At 40.2% G+C, this 18,558-nt stretch overlaps 2 protein-coding genes across 2 annotated transcripts; one reads left to right on the top strand and one right to left on the bottom strand.

The window, feature by feature from the left end:
- Positions 1–3,024: 3,024 nt before the first annotated feature.
- LOC133414068 (receptor-type guanylate cyclase gcy-3) lies at positions 3,025–12,050 on the top strand. The gene is made up of 7 exons (XM_061699181.1): positions 3,025–3,558; positions 6,620–6,754; positions 7,662–7,836; positions 7,934–8,032; positions 9,963–10,054; positions 10,334–10,474; positions 11,316–12,050. Exons 1-7 carry the CDS (start codon positions 3,025–3,027, stop codon positions 11,637–11,639), a joined length of 1,500 nt encoding a protein of 499 aa, XP_061555165.1. The 3' UTR covers positions 11,640–12,050.
- A 2,833-nt stretch (positions 12,051–14,883) lies between these two features.
- Positions 14,884–17,106, bottom strand: nppa (natriuretic peptide A). Its single transcript, XM_061699167.1, has 2 exons — positions 16,739–17,106; positions 14,884–15,061 (listed from the first exon to the last, which is right to left on the bottom strand). The coding sequence occupies exons 1-2, from the start codon at positions 17,104–17,106 to the stop codon at positions 15,052–15,054; spliced, it is 378 nt and encodes a 125-aa protein (XP_061555151.1). The 3' UTR covers positions 14,884–15,051.
- Between the last annotated feature and the right edge of the window lie 1,452 nt (positions 17,107–18,558).

Raw genomic sequence — 18,558 nt, 5'->3', positions numbered from 1 at the left:
GGCAATTTAGAGTCTTCAATCAACCTACCACACATGTTTTTGGGAAGTGGGAGCAAACCGTAGTGCCCGGAGAAAACCCACCCAGGCACAAGGAGAACATGCAAACTCCACACAGGCGGGGCCGGGATTTGAACTCCGGTCCCCAGAACTGTGAGGCAGATGTGTTAACCAGTCGTTCACCGTGCCGGCTCCAAAAATAAATAAATAAATAAATGAAATAAAATAAAACATCTAAAAAGTATACAATTTTATTCTCGTAATATTACGGCTGTAATCTTGAAATAATCCCGTTTTTTTAAATCTCAAAAGTATCATTTTGTCTTGAAAATAGAGTCTTTTAATTTCAAAAGATCTAACTTTTTATCTCGAAAATAAATGACTTTACTTTAGTCTTGGACATATGCAACTTTTTATTTCAAATTCATTTCATCTGAAAAATATGCAAATGCGTTCCCGTACAATCACAAATTCAATGTATTCTTTTCACTGTGGCCCTAATGCTCCTTCATAGATTCTTGACCTGGTTGGTGACCTGGACAAAAAAAATATATATATTTTGAATTTGTTGAGTATGTATGTCTAGGCAAAATCAAGTTTAACGAATGAGTATGAGCAGTATAGAAAATGTATGTATTCATGGATGGATGGATCATGTATTTTAACAATAAAATAATTGAAAGTGATTGGCTTTTATTTTGTAGCACAAAAACGGAAGTTAATAATGGCCTCTTGTTGCCTCCGTGCTTCCGTGCATGAATTTAGCGTTCCCGTCCGGCGAACGCGATCCAGATGAAGGTCCTGTGAGCAAGCAGTGCTAAAGTGGAAAGTTTGCAGCACAAGACTTATGTCAACGCTGGAATTGATGAAAAAGCAGTGCTTGACATCAGGGACACTGTCCTCTGCTTCTCTAAAAAAACGAGTTATCAGAAGGGGAAGAGTCGCTCCAAAGGCCAACTCCAAAGATGTGAACACAGACTGTCATTTGTGCAGGTGAGCGCACAGTAGACTTTTTTTTTTTCTTTCTTTCACGGTAACGAGCATTTTTCCAAATTAGATGCGAAGAAAAAAAGACTTGCACAGTTCAATTTGAGAAAACCTGGGAAATGTGTTCCCTTTTTTCTCAAATGAAATAAACTTTTTGATTTTTATGATACATAATAAAATGATTGAAATAGAATGAACTCGTTTTTAGTAAGAGTCTATCAGCTTGTAGCTTGGCATAATTTGCCAAGTATTAATCGGTAGCCTTCCAACTCTTCCTTTTCTGTAAAAAAAAACAAAACAACCTATACAGTAGAATTTACCCAATATATGTAGTGTCATTTGCAGCCACTATAATTGGGTAAATTGAAAGCATATATTTTGGGTAAAGAGTACCTCAAATCAAAAGCTATGGACTACTTACATGAATATATATATACCGGCAATAAGTGTTTTCCACGAAAGGGGCAGGAGTGCTTCCCAAAATAAAAAAAAATACAAAAAACAAATAGGTGAATCCATGGGTGCTGAACCACGAATATGTGGGGGTCCACTGTAATGCCTCCTTTTCTCTGCCGTTTGTTTGCTTTCATCACTTCTGTTTCTTGTCTTGTGCACTGATATTCGCTGCTAACAGTCAATCAAAGTGATCAATTGATTGACCAAAAAGAAAAACGACAGCCGACGCCATTTTGCATATTGAATCTGGTGAAAACTGGCCGCGGACGGCTCATTTTTGCAGACTGTGCGAGCCACACCTGAAAACTGCCCGCCGATCGATGACCTATTTATTCAAATCATATCTAAGGGCTACTGTGCGTGCATGTGCGTTTCTTTGAGCATACTGTGTGCACCCACCCCACAAGTTGTTCCACCACCTATATCCACAACAAAATCGTTTTTTTACAGTGTTGCAAATCCTGTGCACAGCCCTCTTCAGGTCATTTCCAATGGATTGACCAGACTTTTCTTCCACTGTGTGTGCTGGTTAGCAGAAAATAACACAAGATAATACTCTTCTACGCATTCAACACAACTCAATGCAGCTCGGCTTACCCTTTGGCTTTGTTATGGTAGCAGGGGCATATAGTACCTGTGGGCAATGTGGGTGTTTCTGCATGATGCTGCCTGTGCAAGATAACGTTTCTGACAGGGTAGTCTGGCCATCGCTTGAAAGTGGCTTTGGATCTTAGCTCAGCCTCGTGATCATGTCATACATGAGAAACTTGGCATTCTGAAAGACACATTTTCAGAAATAGGCAGATCACTCAAGATTTATTTGGTTGTGCAATTTCACACTTGATCAGTGGGCAGGTACTCCACAGACCCCAATTACAGTATATGTGTATAAAAACATGTAAAAGTCATTTTTCCATCATATGTGCCTTATAGTGTGGGTACAGAAATACTGCACATAGCTCACAGAATGACATCTTTTTGTTTGTTGTCCTTAATTCCAGGTGCTTCATAATCTCCAAATCTGTTCGACGGATTCTGACGGTGTGCCTCCTCTCTTTCCTGGCCCTGCTTGGTTCTGTATCCATTGACCTCAGCTCCAATTTTGAGTTGCTCCACTCTACAGAGGCTGCTTATGAAGAGCTGGCATCATGCAGGACAGTAGCCATCTTGGACCTGGTCAGAAAGCTTCAAATGATGCGGCACCTTTTAAGCAAAGACATGGGAAATGAGACGTTCAATGCCAGTGTTTCTGCGGTTGTAGTGCCCATGTTGAATCTGTGTGGTGACGTAGTGGGCCTTGGCAATGGCTACGGGCTCCATTGCCATGTTGAGGTGGCTGAATTTTGCCAGGAGATTGAAAGAAGTGCTCACGCATTGTTGAACGCTTCATTGGATACAAACAGAACGAGAGAAAACGACGCCTCTGCTCTGAATGTGTTCATTGGAGGACTTCTTGATATGTGGGCTACAGAAGAAGATACTGTAAGCAAAGCCAGACATGACTCAAACTGGAGAGATGTTTTATCTGCGAGACTTCTGCTCACATTTATAGAGCTAAACCACCAGTTAATGGACTTTCCCCATATGGCAGCGCTACCTGTCTTCCAGGAAAAGTGGATTTATGTATTAAAGCACCTGAGCTTCGCTGCACTCATGACAGAACAACTGCATGACTGCTGGTTAGAGAACATAGATGCGAAGTTCAACTCAAGCCAGTATTTCAAACATATCTTCAACACAAATCTTTGGGAGATCACCGACTCAGGCAAAGAGCTGTCCGGGTCCCACGCTGGACTCCAAGCTCTGACCGACACTCAGCAGTGCTTGTTTGGTCGTGCGGTGCCAGTACTCAGAATGACATCTCGCTCAGTGTCTTCGGGCCTCAGTATGAAGATCAGTCTACTGGCAATTGCCTGTCTCATCTACCCGGTGGTCATGTTCTCTTTCAAGCAAATGACTGAGTGGATACAAAACTATGCACACAATTTAACAGAGAAGACAGAGGACCTGAGACGTCAAAGGAAGCTGGCCGAAGATCTCCTGCACCAAATGCTGCCAAAATCAGTAGCCAAACAGCTCCGCCGGCAAAAACATGTGGAGGCGGAGAGCTATGAGAAGGTGGGTGTCATTGTCACGCTTCACTTGCACGTACTTTGCTCAAGAGGAACTCTGCAGTGCTCTGAAGCAAACTGGTCTTTCCAGCAATCAGTCCCAAGTTCCAGATTTTCCTTTTGTGGTTTGCTCTTCTGAGTCCTCTGTTCGTTTGGCCCTTCGCACGCACTGAACGCCCCACGTTGTAGTCTCCAAACTCATTCTTTTGTTATTTAGGTTATACAACCCCAATTCCAATGAAGTTGGGACGTTGTGTTAAACATAAATAAAAACAGATTGCAAAGATTTGCAAATCATGTTCGACCTATATTTATTTGAATACACTACAAAGACCAGATATTTATTTTTCAAACTGATCAACTTTATTGTTTTGAGCAAATAATCATTAACTTAGAATTTTATGGCTGCAACATGTTCCAAAAAAGCTGGGACAGGGTCATGTTTTCCACTGTGTTACATCACCTGTGTTATATACATTTCAGCATTAATGGTGCCTGCACAGATGTGTAAGTTACCCATGCCATTGGCACTAACACAGGCCCGTACCGTCACAGATGCTGGCTTTTGACCTTTGCGTCCATAACAGTCCGGATGGTTCTTTTCCTCTTTGGCCCGGAGGACACGACGTCCGCAGGTTCCAAAAACAATTTGAAATGCGGACTCCATCTCAGATGAGCTCGGGCCCAGAGAAGCCGGCGGCGTTTGTGGGTGTTGTTGATAAATGGCTTTTTCTTTGCATAGTAGAGTTTCAAGTTGCACTTACGGACGGATGTAGCGCCGAACTGTATTGACTGACATTGGTTTTCTGAAGTGTTCCTGAGCCCATACGGTGATATCCTTTGCATATTGATGTCGGTTTTTGATGCAGTGCCGCCTGAGGGATCGAAGGTCACGGGCGTTCAATGTTGGTTTTCGGCCTTGCCGCTTACATGCAGTGATTTCTCCAGATTCTCTGAACCTTTTGATGATATTATGGACCGTAGATGATGAAATCCCTGAATTCCTTGCAACTGCACGTTGAGGAACGTTGTCCTTAAACTGTTCGACTATTTTCTCACGCACTTGTTCACAAAGAGGTGACCCTCGCCCCATCTTTGCTTGCGAATGACTGAGCAATTCAGGGAAGCTCCTTTTCTACCCAATCATGGCACCCACCTGTTCCCAATTAGCCTGCTCACCTGTGAGATGTTCCAAACAGGTGTTTGATGAGCATTCCTCAACTTTCTCAGGCTTTTTTTGCCACCTGTCCCAGCTTTTTTGGAACGTGTTGCAGCCATAAAATTCCAAGTTAATAATTATTTGCTAAAAACGATCAAGTTTATCCGTTTGAACATTAAATATCTGGTCTTTGTAGTGTATTCAATTAAATATAGGTCGAACACAATTTGAAAATCATTGTATTGTGTTTTTATTTATGTTCAACACAATGTCCCAACTTCATTGGAATTGGGCTTGTACATTCATTCATTCATTTATCTTCCGTTGCGCTTATCCCCACAAGGGTCGCAGGCGTGCTGTAGCCTATCCCAGCAATCTTCGAGCGAGAGGCGGGGTACACCCTGAACTGGTCGCCAGCCAATCGCAGGGCACATAGAAACAAACAACCATTTGCACTCACATTCACACCTACGGGCAATTTAGAGTTGTCAATTAACTTACCATGCATGTTTTTGGGATGTGGGAGGAAACCGGAGCGCCCGGAGAAAATCCACGCAGGCACGGGGAGAACAAACAAACTCCACACAGGCGGGGCCGGGATTTGAACCCTGGTCCTCAGAACTGTGAGGCAGTCGTCCACTGTGCCGCCCTCATTGCAAATTCGACTTTTCACATTTTTTCCCCCATGACATTGTCATGTTCATCCTTAGTTTCTTAATAAGGTTCTCTTAAAGGCACTTTGAGCATGTAAGTATGTGATGTTATTTTAAAAAAAGAAATGACAAACATGTTTTTAAAGGCTATTTTTGAACAATTTCTGTCTTGTATTGTTCTTCACTTCTGTAAAAGTGGGTCGCGACTTGGCAAAAATAGGAAAATGCCTGTCCCAAAGTGACAATAGTTGAAAAGCATTGATGTAAACCTCTTAAGACGTCTTTTGTTCCATTCCATAAATTCTCCCTCGCTTTTAATATCGAGGCTTCTGTAAGGCGCTTACCACCGCATCATCTGCAGACATGCTAAATGAATATATCATTTCTTCCTTTGTAGCTATTGTAGATGTAATTACCTATAATTGCCCTGTTCCATATTCATCAGAAGATAAAACACGTTTGATAGGTGGAAATTGCTTTTGGCTTATTAAGGAGGTAAGAACAGCTGCACCAAAAGCAATGTGCAGGAGAGCGTGGAGGTTGTGGTGCTTTAATGATGTAAAATAAACCGAAAGCTCCATTTCAAACTGATATTGAACTATGACTATTACAAATTCCATCCATCCATCCATCCATCCATTTTCTTTACCGCTTATTGAAATTGTCAACTATTTGGAAAATGTACACCCTTTTAAAAAAGTAAGGACTGTTGCAAAAAATAAACACTGAAGTTATATCATCTTTTAGAGCAACGGTGTCAAACTCAAGGCCCAAGGGCCAGATCTGGCCCATCGAATCCTTTTATGTAGCTCGCTAAAGCAAATCATGTGTCTATTTGAGGATTCATGCAAAAATGTGTCCTAAAATTGTAAATTGTTGTCACTTGTAAAAACTCCATGCATTGTTGCTGTTTCTAAAACCCTGTTGAAAAAAAATAACAGTAGCTGAACAAACTATTTAATGTAAATATGATTCCAAAACTAGTCAATATGTTAAATATATGTAATGATATGATGATTATATAATTATATGGTCACACAGTCATAACGTCGCTCTCAGAGGGAAACCATAACTACAATGTGGCCCATGACAAAAATGAGACTTTAGCACTTCAACAATCAGCATTATGAGATGTGAACTTCAAATGACCCCGGTACCTCTTTATGTGTGACACACATTCTTTCCAAAACCAACGTTCACTCCCAAAAATGTCTAAATGAAAATTCCACAGTCAGTGTTGATGTATTCTATTCTAGGTGACCATTTTCTTCTCGGACATTGTTGGTTTCACCTCCATCTCAGCCTCCTGCACTCCTCTGCAAGTCGTGGAGATGCTCAACAACCTGTACATTTGCTTTGACACGCGAATCGACTCCTATGATGTCTACAAGGTAATTAACACATAAACACAAATCCAAACTCAAGATGGTAAACACAAGGAAATGACAAGATTGATCGTTGTAAAAAAAAGTTTGTTTGTCTCTCGAAGTATGCGCCTTGTGACTGAGTGACAACCAGTCCAGGGTGTAGTCTGCTTTTCGCCCCGAAGTCGGCTGGCATAGGTTCCAGCTCCCCGAGACCTTTAACAGCATAGGCGGTGTAGAAAATGGATGGTTGGATATTTCTGTACTATTTGCACTTTAAATTCAGACCAAAAGTTTGAAATAAATTATTAAATCAAATAAAAAAAAAAAATGATGACTTTAATTTGTAAACTAAAAAACACAAATAAATAAAAACTGACAACAACTTGAAAAAAGGGACACTTACCCAATGTAACCTTCACTTAACTGTACATTAATCCAGTACTTAATCGACACCATTGGTCAGTTGCTATTCGTAGCTTGAAGAGGATTTCAACTAAAAGACATCAAACAATCTCCACAGTAATTATTCACATACAGTTAGTAGTTATACAAAATGTATTACATTATGTAAAAAAAAAAAAGAAGGTTAAAACAGTAGATATTGCACCTGTATTCACTGAAAGAAAAAATACGTAATCTGATCATGTACATCTGTAGCACATGATTAAAATGTGGTAAACTGACGTAATGTTCCCCGAAAAACATAAGAGAATACTCTGTTAGTTGAATACATTTTAATCATGTGCAACCGATGTACATGTTTGAATTAAGTAATTTCAAAGGACTTCTTCAGTGTTGTTGCAACAATTCAAATTATCGTTCAAAAAACAAAAAAAAATCCCATTTGATGATGTAAAGAAGATTCGCACGTCATCATGAAGTGCCCCTTTGTCAATGACAAGACTCAGGTGTTTTGCGCTTTTCCAACTAGGTTGAAACAATTGGGGATGCATACATGGTGGTGAGTGGCCTTCCCGAGAGGAACGGGGACAGACATGCAGACGAGATTGCCAAGATGGCTCTGGATCTGGTTACGGCCGTTCGACAGGTGTCTATTCCTCACATGCCCAACCAGAGGCTGCAGCTCCGAGCTGGAATCCACACAGGTCAAAGCATTTCATTGACATGGGTAGTCATGGTGCCATTTTGTTTTTGTGGTTTCCCCACTAATGCCTTTTTGTTTTTGTTTTGCTTCCTTATCAGGTCCTTGCGTGGCAGGAATAGTGGGCTACAAGATGCCTAGATACTGTCTGTTTGGGGATACGGTGAATACAGCATCTAGAATGGAATCCACTAGCCTGCGTATGTTGACCTATAAGCATGAAGTTATTGTTGTCAAATGTAGATATTAAAGCCACTGTTGTAAATACAGCAAGAGGTAAACCTCTCCATTGGCTAGTCGACATACCGTATACTCATTGGTAAAGCTCTCAAGAAATGTATGCCAAGTTAAAACTATTTCAGGAAACTCCCCAGCACAGCTCATAATAGTGTCGTCCTTAAAGGGGAATTAAAGAAATTAGGACTTGACACAGTGGTACATGATAAATATGATCTGTGATAAAAGTGAGCCGTCTCTGGCCACATCTTGTGCCGCTAATTTGATTTGCAAGAAACCACGGCGCCCGAGGAAAAACAACTGATCAGAGACAGAAGGTGTGACGTACGGGGTGTCAATCATTTGTCGCGCGCTCGTGGGCACGCTCATACCACGGATGCTAGTTATCATGTACAGCTGTAATGACTGTTTTCACAAATATGCCAAAAAGTGTTTTTTTTGTTTTTTTGTTTTTAAATCACAAGCTCCACCAAGGTGTTCACCAATATAATAGAGGTGCACCTCTGCAGCAGGTGATCAGGGCTTGCCAGAGCAACGACGAACTTTGCAAAGACGTGTAAATCTAAAGTTTGACGAAGTTTGAAAGATACACCAATCTATAGGGATGCACTGGTAATTTGTGGCAATACAGTATATATCGCAACATGTTGTCGTGTGATAAGCACAGCTGCATGCAAACTAATATGCGATTTCATTTGTTTGCAAATCATTAAGACATATTTCATTGATCAATGAAAAACATGTTGGAGAGCATCTTCAATATTTCAGAAAGTATTCCACAGTGAAACCTCACTGCATGCAGGAAGTGGAGTAAAGAACTCCTGCAAGGCCAAACATTAAACCCAAAAGTAACGTGTCCATCTGACTGGAAACTCATAAATTAATATTGATACTGTTCCACCCCCTTCCTGCAGGTGGTGGTAATGTAATTCATACCGTTTTACAAACTTTCTTTCCGCAACAATCTAGTGGGTTTCCCTATGTAATGAGAACAGACAATAAGTAATAGTACTGTATTGTACATTTCTGGTATGTAGTCTTATAATGAATAAAGTAACACACAGGGAGTATAGAAACACCACTGAATGTATACGATTTGAGTAACTCTTAACTTCAACCAAAACATGGATGACATCGGCATCTAAAAACCCAGGACAAATATGACAAGATTTTAGTCTGTTTTAGTAGTCGTCTGCATGTCTGTCCCCGTTCCTCTCGGGAAGGCCACTCACCACCATGTATGCATCCCCAATTGTTTCAACCTAGTTGGAAAAGCGCAAAACACCTGAGTCCTGTCATTGACAAAGGGGGGGACTTCATCATGACGTGCGAATCTTCTTTACAACATCAGATGGGATTTAAAAAAAAAAAAAATAATAATATGTTTTTTTTTTTGAACGATAATTTGAATTGTTGCAACAACACTGAAGAAGTCCTTTGAAATTACTTAATTCAAACATGTACATCGGTTGCACATGATTAAAATGTATTCAACTAACAGAGTATTCTATTATGTTTTTTCGGGGAACATTACGTCAGTTTACCACATTTGAATCATGTGCTTCACATGTACATGATCACATTATGTATTTTTTTTCTTTCAGTGAATACAGGTACAAACCCCGTTTGTCGGAAATGCCCGTTCCCTTTCGCACATGCAGATATAACGTCAACGCAGTACAGAGGCTGCTGGTTGCATCCTAGCTCATTTTCAGGAGAGGAAAACTGCAAACAGAATGAGATATGAATATAAATGGTTTACCAATATAAATGCTTTGGGGGCATATAGTAGGCTTTACAGTATTCTTTTTTTTTTTTTAATAAATGCCAAACTTGACCTGTGCCAAGTCATGTGTTTTTTTTAACAGCTCACCATATTATGTATTGTGACAGCTCAAAAAATCCACACTAGTTCCGAAACCTACTTGGCCCTTATCAGAGACTACGCTTATGAGCTGCAGCTTCGTGGCGAAATTGAAGTCAAGGTGAGTGCAAGTGTGGACGGTCCTATTTCTTCTCCTTCACCACTTTGAATAATCCAACATATGATGGGCGTCCAGTGCAACTGAGCACATTTTACTTCATTTTGTAAGCTTATGGTCTTATATGCTAACATAAAAGTGCATAGACTTAATATACAAAGAACAGCTTTGATGAATGAATAGCTTTGATGCCATCCAAGTCAATTTCCCCGTGGTTTACTGTGATTTCCTTTAGTCCAAATGATCATTACACCTAAATATCCCTATGCCTGCTCCTGCCAGGGTAAAGGCAAAATGTACACATACTGGTTGATTGGCCATAAGAACTACAGTGTCCAGAATGACAGTCTGGTTTGCCACTGGAATCCCAACATGGCGATGAAAAAGAAGACCGAAGCAAGCTGCGATGTCTCTGTGGGAAATGTGAGTGTAACTGGTTTCATTTTCAAATATTGGACAGACTAAAATCTTGTCATATTTCTCCTGGGTTTTTAGATGCCGATGTCATCCATGTTTTGGTTGAAGTTTATAGTTACTCAAATCGTATACATTCAGTGGTGTTTCTATACTCCCTAAATGCCACTTTATTCATTATAGGACTACATACCAGAAAGGTACAATACAGTACTATTACTTATTGTCTGTTCTCATTACAATTTCTCTTCCAAAAGCAATGTTTCGAATCAAACATAAATCGTAAACGAAATTACCAATGTATAATTTTTGCTACCATGCTAAATGTAAATCAACAATTTGCTCAATTCATGTTTTTTTTTTTATTTTATTTTTTTTTTAATGTTTGCATGGCCACTTGCTGCAAGGCAGAGGTCACATGGTTCAGTCATAACTGCACCTTACAGACAAAAAAAAAAAAAGACATGCCCGATACCTGTAGACCCACTATAGATTGTTTCACTGCTAAATCCGATGGGGCACTGCTTCCCCTGCCCCTATTTGCAGAATGGCCACTGAATATGACGTATTATCGTTTTGTTACTAGTGAAATTAAAATGAGGGTTTTCCATCACATTCTATTTTGTCATTATCGTTTTGTTACTAGTGAAATTAAAATGAGGGTTTTCCATCACATTCTATTTTGTCACTTTACTTTGATCAGTGATGTCGCAAAACATTTCAAAGTTTCCAATTTATAATGACAATGGAGAATTTCTTTGAATGCAGCACATTACAATTGCACGTGTACAATTTGTATTACCAATGTAATTGAATGTACCTTTTGCTTTTGTGTGTGCTTGTCTGCCAGTCATCAGTGACAGTGCAGAGCCTCAATGAAAACACCACCACCCCGTTGCCCAATCACACGCCACCGCAGCCTCGATCCGAGAAGGCGGACCCGAGTGTGGCGGCTCAGACGGGGCCTTCAGGCAGCAGCCGTGCCACCCTGGGCTCCGTGATTGGGGGACTACAGGGAGGGAACGAGTCCTCTTTGCCCATTCGGTGCAGAAGCAGCAGTGGTGAAGACAAATGGGACATTCTGCCTGGCTCCACAAACAACAACAACAACAACAACAACAACAACCTCAGTCATTACTGGAATTTATATAACGGAATAATAAGGGATTCATAAAGAATCGTCTCTACATAGATATAGTTTTGATCTTTTTATTTTTTATACCATCTAATTCCACCTCAATTTAAACATGGGAGAACCGCATTCCTTTGTGTAATCTTGATGGACATCCACTCACAAGCTTGGCCTTTTCACCGAAACATAATACTGCCGTTGTCATCTATCATCTTCGAATGCTTTGAATTATTTCATGGGATGTTTTGTTGGGTGTCAGCCATTTCAAGTCTCATCCCCAGAACACTTTTCTTGAGTCTCAATTTGTTTGAGTTGTAACTGATAATATTTCATTTCTTTTACACCCACAAACTACCAAATGAGTCCTGAAATATTGCGGATTTAGTAATGTGTTGAAGTATTAGAAAAATTGTACATAAATTCAATTTGTGAATATTTAGTGCCTTGGTGGTCGTAGAGTAGAGTTTTTTTTTTTTTTTTTTTTTTTTTTTTTTTTTTGCTGTAGACTAAAGCGCGCCCCCCACCCCTCATAAAAAGAGATGAATATGAGACTGTGAAACAACAGCTTAAGATTTCAGCTTTAATTTCCAGACATTTACATCTGTATCATATTCACAATTTACAAGATAATATTTTTAACCAAACACCACATTTTAGTTGAGCCAAAGCACTGTAAAAGATTGACTTAAAATAGATTAACGTGAATAAGCTCGTTATGTGGCAACTAATCGTTTGTTTGTAATTACTGTATCAAGCCTGTGACCCATTGACATCCCCAAACCTTTGCATTCTTCTTTTGTGATACTTTTTCTGATGTCATTGGATTTGGGTGTATTCCCCTCAGTCTCCTCTTTAGCAGGTAAAATGCATGCGCAATAGAGTTCAAGTCTGGAAATAGGCTTGCTGAATGATAAATGACATACCGATCGGTGTGGTTGAATCTTTCTGTAATTTGGCTGACGCAATGTTTCTGTAGACGTCTGAGTTCATTTTTCTGCTGCCACCATGTTCTACATCAACGAGGATCAGTGAGTCTGTCCTAGAAGAACATGTTGTTACCCTCACTGAGATTCACATATGTTTGTAAGTTTGGGATCAGCAGGAAACTCTGTCTCGAAGCTTTATCCTTTCCATCACTTTGGTAAAGGTCCATCTTCGTCTTACCATTCCATAACACCTTCTTCCAGAACTGTTTAAAATCCTTCCAACTTTCTTTGCTTTTTTTAAAAAAAAACATTTATTGCTCATGAGTGGTTCACATCTTCTGCTGTAGCATCTGTAGTTTCGGCTGTGAAATCTTCTGTAAACAACAGATTGTGATACCTTCACTCCTGCTGTCTGGAGGTTGTTGCTGATGACAATAACAGTTGTTTTGGCTCCAACCTTAGAGCGTTTAGCAACGGTTTTGTAATCAACTGCTGCTGTTTTCCTCCACTAACCCATTCAACGTCTGTTACTAACCTAAACAGTGGTTTCTTTCTTCTTCAGAACATTCCAAATGGTTGCCTACAAAAAGGATGTAACTAGTATAAATGTCCTGCGATTGGCTGGCGACCAGTTCGGGGTGTACCTTGCCTCCTGCCCGAAGCACTCCCTTGACCCTTGTGAGGATAAGCGGCTCAGAAAATGGATGAATGGATAGTATAAATTTCTTCACAAACAATATATATATATATACATATATATATTGTTTGTCAAGAAATTTATATATATATATATATATATATAAAATATATATATATATATAGCCGGCACAGTGGACGACTGGTTAGCACATTTGCCTCACAGTTCTGGGGACCGGGGTTCAAATCCCGGCCCTGCCTGTATGGAGTTTGCATGTTCTCCACATGCCTGCATGGGTTTTCTCCGGGTACTGCGGTTTCCTCCAATGTACATGCATGGGAGGTTGATAGAAATCTCTAAATTGCCCGTAGGTGTGAGTGTGAATGGTTTGTTTGTATGTGCCCTGCGATTGGCTGGCAACCAGTTCAGGGTGTACCCCGCCTCCTGCCCGATGATAGCTGGGATAGGCTCCAGCACGCCCGCGACCCTTGAGGATAAGTGGCTCAGAAAATGGATGGATGGTTTTATATATATATATATATATATATAAAGAGAGAGAGCAAGAGTGTCATATTTATTTTATTGTCAAATCCAAATGCTTTGTCTCCAGCAAAAATGAAGGAATTAGCCTCATGTTCCAATCCTTTTGGATAGGAGTATGTATTTTGTAAATGTCTTGTGGATTGATGTTGTTTTTCTAGTTCCAGCACTTAGCTTTTTAGTCAGCTACTTACCATTACACTTTTCTTTTGATTAGTCAGTCAAATGCTTGCCCAATCAAATGGCAGATGACCAGTAGTAATGTATCGATTTGTCACAAACCCATGGAATGTTTTGCATTTTTTCACTGCACACTTTTGAGCAGTGTCATTAAAGCAGATTGATGATTCATTGTGGGTGACTATTGTATATATAGTTAGACCAAAAAGAGGATGCAATCAAAACAAAAATCCCAAATTTAGTGGTTCTGGGCCTAACATCATGGTTGAGTCGATAATATGCGTTGTTAGTCCACTCTCTCTCTCTCGAGAGAGAGAGAGAACTACAAATACTGTATTTCATTGCATTGCACAATAAGTGAAATGGGGGATGTTATTTTCCACTGTTAAGCATCAGATTGGCTGACGAGGGGTTCCTGTAGTAAGAATTTCCACAAAACACTCTCCTACTGTTATTTGGTCTGTTGCGGTCCGTTAGAAAGGAAGCAGACTGGTGAGCTGCTCTGTACTTCGTTAGTGCTTAACGTTTGTGTCAGTGGTCGACATGATGCACGTAATCCAACTTGACAAAGCAGTGTGACCGTCTCTGTCATGCAACCCACAATAACGCCTCCTTTGCGCTGGTTGTCATGTACATTCACCCAAAAATAATGAAGGAATGAATGAATCGCAGTCTCATTTCCATCATCTCAAAAGTGTACTTTGGTAGCATTGTCTGTCCTGTGTGTGTGCTTCATTTTCACATTATTCAACTATGTCACCTAGATCGCTGTAAATCCCTCCAAATAAAATTGCCGTAGTAAAAATGAAGGCCTCCTGATACATTTCTGGTACTCTCTACACAATGTCATTCATTTCGCTCAACATTATACATTGTACTTTAGAAAAGTCAATATTTTACGTGTGCGATTCATAGTTGAAGAAATGTTCTGAAACCATGGAAATATGTAAAAGATATTTTTATTCATAGTTTTTAATTGAGAGCAACCCACATGCAGCTTGGGTGTGCCATTGTTGAACAGCATACAGTGTCATGGATTCTTCACACAATTCATGATTTTGTTCACACAGATACGTGCAGAAATCAAGACATGGATAGTAATATCAGATATTAAATTGACTGAACTTCTGGTCATAAACAATAAATGGATCAAACGTATCCCACAGAAGAGTCAGCCTATCCTGAAAAAAATAACAGACACAAGAACAGATATGGAATGCTATCAAAAGCTGGAATGAATCATAAAGTACATATTACTCCTTTCACTGACTTACTTTCATTTATATCAGAATGATGTATGAGTGGCTGTCATTTTAGATGCATGTGTTTTTCCTCCTGACGGCAGCTTTACCTGCGCACTGACCCTTTCGGTATTTTTACTGGAACTAAGTTAAGATAGATTTGAACTCCGTTCTCGATGCACTTCATTATCTGACTTTGCTGTGCCCATTCTACCCAAACTAGAGAAAGTTTTTGATGATAAAGGCTTGTCCTGTAATTTTACCGCTGATCTGTTAGGAGGTGGTGTGTGCACTGGTGCTCTCACAGATTACATTCATGTGTTCAAAAAAGGAACCACATACAGTGCCGTGAAAAAGTATTGGCCCCCTTCTCTGTAAATGGTGCATTTGTAATAAACTTCTAACATCCTTACACAGTGTTCGGAAGATTACTTTCGAAGTGTAGTTGGCTACAATTACAAGTTACCCTGTCGAAAATGTGATATCTGTGTAACGATTTCACTTTCTCAAAGTCATTAATCATATTTGATGACATGTTGATTGCTTTTCAACATTTTGAATGAAGGCATCCAAAGGACCCTTGGATGAGGGTTCTTGTTGATGTTGTGTTGACGTTATCGCGTCTTATGACAACACAGAGAAGTGAACATTCCATAAAAAAAAGAGCGAAATTATATAGATGAAACTGTTCAACAGTCAATGTTCTCTTATGTGTTCAAAGTGCAACTGGGTCTATCCATCCATCCATTTTCCTTACCGCTTGTCCACACAAGGGTCGCGGTGTGCTGGAGCCTATCCCAGCTGACTTTGTCCGAGAGGCGGGGTACACCCTGAACTGATCGCCAGCCAATCGCAGGGCACATATAAACAAACAACCATTCACACTCACATTCACACCTACGGGCAATTTAGAGTCTTCAATTAACCTACCGTGCATGTTTTTGGGATGTGGGAGGAAACCGGAGTAACCGGAGTACGTATGAGTATGAGTAGCCGGGGGAAAAAAAACACAGGCACGGTGAGAAAATGCAAACTCCACACAGACGAGGCCGGATTTGAACCCTGGTCCTCAGTACTGTGAGGCGGCTGCGCTAACCAATCTTCCACCTTGCCACCCATAACTGAGTCTTCTAACCTTTTCAAAATCTCAAACTAACAGATTGCACCATGCTATTTGGAAAAGTATGTCATATTCAAGACTGCTGTAGAATGGCACATGGCCAGAGAGACCCAATCACAAGCGTCGGCTTCACAAGGAAGTGATACGAAAGAAGAATCTGAGCTTTTGCGGCTATTTTTCAAATGTAACTAACATTTTTATCATGGAAATTTCCAAAAGCAGCTGTAATTACAAAATTACTGTAATAACACATGATCTCCTAGTAATGAAATGGATTATGAAATGGATGGTGTTTGGTTATTATTATTAATAATGAAATTATTAATTATATGTAATTAGTTATGTATATATATATATACATATTTATATATATATATATTTTTTTTTTCAGGACTAAGGAATGTTATCCTAAGGAATTATACAGGATACACTATCCCTCAATTTAGTGAAATATAGAAATATGACCAGAAAAAAGTGCCACTCTGTTGTGTACTCACCTCTTCCAGTGTTGCAACCCAGACTGCTCGCGTTCCCTATTCCGGTCCATCCTGGCACCAAAGCAGCCTGATGCCCGCTTTCTGGCCGTCACCAGCAGGTCCAGTAGGCGGCTCCTCTGACTCAAGGCCCGGCTCTGGCCTTCAGCCGCTGCTTGGGATCGTTCTACTGTCATAGCTTCTTGGTCCCTGTCCTGCTCCGTGTTCCATCCTCGGTTGGACTGGCTGTGTTCTGGTTCTTGGTTCAATGTTGCATAGTCCATTTCAGAGGCATCCTCCTGGGCTGCTTCTGCCAGAGTCTCCTCAAAGCGCTCAAGCAGAGACTGTTGTGCAGAGGGCAGGAAGCCAAAGTATGACACAAAGGTGTACATTGTTTTTTTGATAAAGGAAATGAAATAGTTCTTTGGCTTTATGCTATGATGACAAACATGACCACTGACCTAGTTGAGGTAATATGGTTGACACGTTCGGATTAATATTACGCAACAAAAAACAAACAAAAAAACATCGCTACTTCCTCTCTCCCATTGTTGAACATGATACAATAATAGCGACGTTTTATTTAGATGACTGACTAAAAGAAAGATCAGCCTTACATTTACTGCATGTTTGTATAGAATTAGACAGATCAACTCTATCATGCAACTTGTTCTCCTCCTTCCAAGTTCTCAAAGAATAAGTTTGACAGACACATTGCAGACCACAAAACTATACATGAGTTAGTGTTTGACCTTCCTCTCTGGGGATGCGGCTTACCCTGAGCTGGGCCAAGTCATCGGGAGAAGACGTCCTTCCCAAAATGTGGCTGCTTACCAGTGTGTATTGACACAGCAGGGGCAGCAGCCCCCACAGGACCGCAACCCTCATGTTACTCTTCAAATGCAAGTCGCACTCCAGCCAATGCTGGAAACTATTTATATATGTACACACGCGTACACAATTAGTTGACGGCGTTAATGGCTCCTCCTCTTGCATATCACCTCAAGTGCATTCTAACACTTCTGCACGATAAGTCAGATGTACTTTTAAGTGGTGCTCGGAAGTGACTAGCGTGTGTGGGTGTCTGCGTGAGTCTACAATATACATGTCTGTGTACGATCACCCTTCCCAGCCAACGGTGGCATGACCTCTGGAGCCATCTCCAACCTGTAAGCTCAGACATGGCGTTTAGTCAGAGGAATGCCCTCCGCATGCAGACAGAAGCCATAGTAGGTGAAAACTGGGATCCTCCGCTCCAGGGCATTCATTGGACTTGGGAATGCGATTGCTGTTCATGTGGGTAGTTTTCATGATGTTGTCAATACAAACTTCTTTTGTGTACACAGTCCTTCCTTTTTTAGCTTTATACATTTGCACATACACTTTCTATAACCGTTAATGATAACAGTAATAGTCATGTCTTATACCACACCAGGACAAGATGATACAGTATTTGTAGTATGTTCTGTAATGTAAACATCATTGGATAGTCTATAAGCAACAAGACAATCTCTATTCTGTCCGTCACTGAATAGTACTTTCTACACCTGATTTTAAGTAGCTGTGACAAATGATGCAGTATGTATATGTAACAGATTCTCTTACCATTGTTATATTGGGACAAGTATTTGTCGAAATATTGTGTCTAATTTTCCTCACTAAGCCTCAATAATCATTTCCCCAACCTTCATAATTACTCTAATGATCATAATAAGAAGTTATATAGTGATATTTGTTTGACTCAAAGAAATACTTTTACAGTGTAAGGTTTGTTGACATGCATGTTTTCATCATTCAAAAGAAGATCATTCAGAATTATTTTTGTCCCCAGGTTTTCGGCTTAA

This window comes from Phycodurus eques, chromosome 1 (assembly GCF_024500275.1).
Source record: "Phycodurus eques isolate BA_2022a chromosome 1, UOR_Pequ_1.1, whole genome shotgun sequence".
Classification (NCBI taxonomy): Eukaryota; Metazoa; Chordata; class Actinopteri; order Syngnathiformes; family Syngnathidae; genus Phycodurus; species Phycodurus eques.
This window is presented reverse-complemented; position numbering and strand designations above follow the sequence as displayed.

What these genes read in the sequence shown, in the direction of transcription:
- LOC133414068 (XM_061699181.1), top strand. Translation starts at nt 3,025, where the DNA reads ATGGCAGCGCTACCTGTCTTCCAGGAAAAGTGGATTTATGTATTAAAG. An exon ending in ACTCCTATGATGTCTACAAG is followed by an intron (nt 6,755 to 7,661) that starts GTAATTAACACA and finishes TTTTCCAACTAG; the next exon opens with GTTGAAACAATTGGGGATGC. An exon ending in GCGATGTCTCTGTGGGAAAT is followed by an intron (nt 10,475 to 11,315) that starts GTGAGTGTAACT and finishes CTTGTCTGCCAG; the next exon opens with TCATCAGTGACAGTGCAGAG.
- nppa (XM_061699167.1), bottom strand. Translation starts at nt 17,106, where the DNA reads ATGTACACCTTTGTGTCATACTTTGGCTTCCTGCCCTCTGCACAACAG.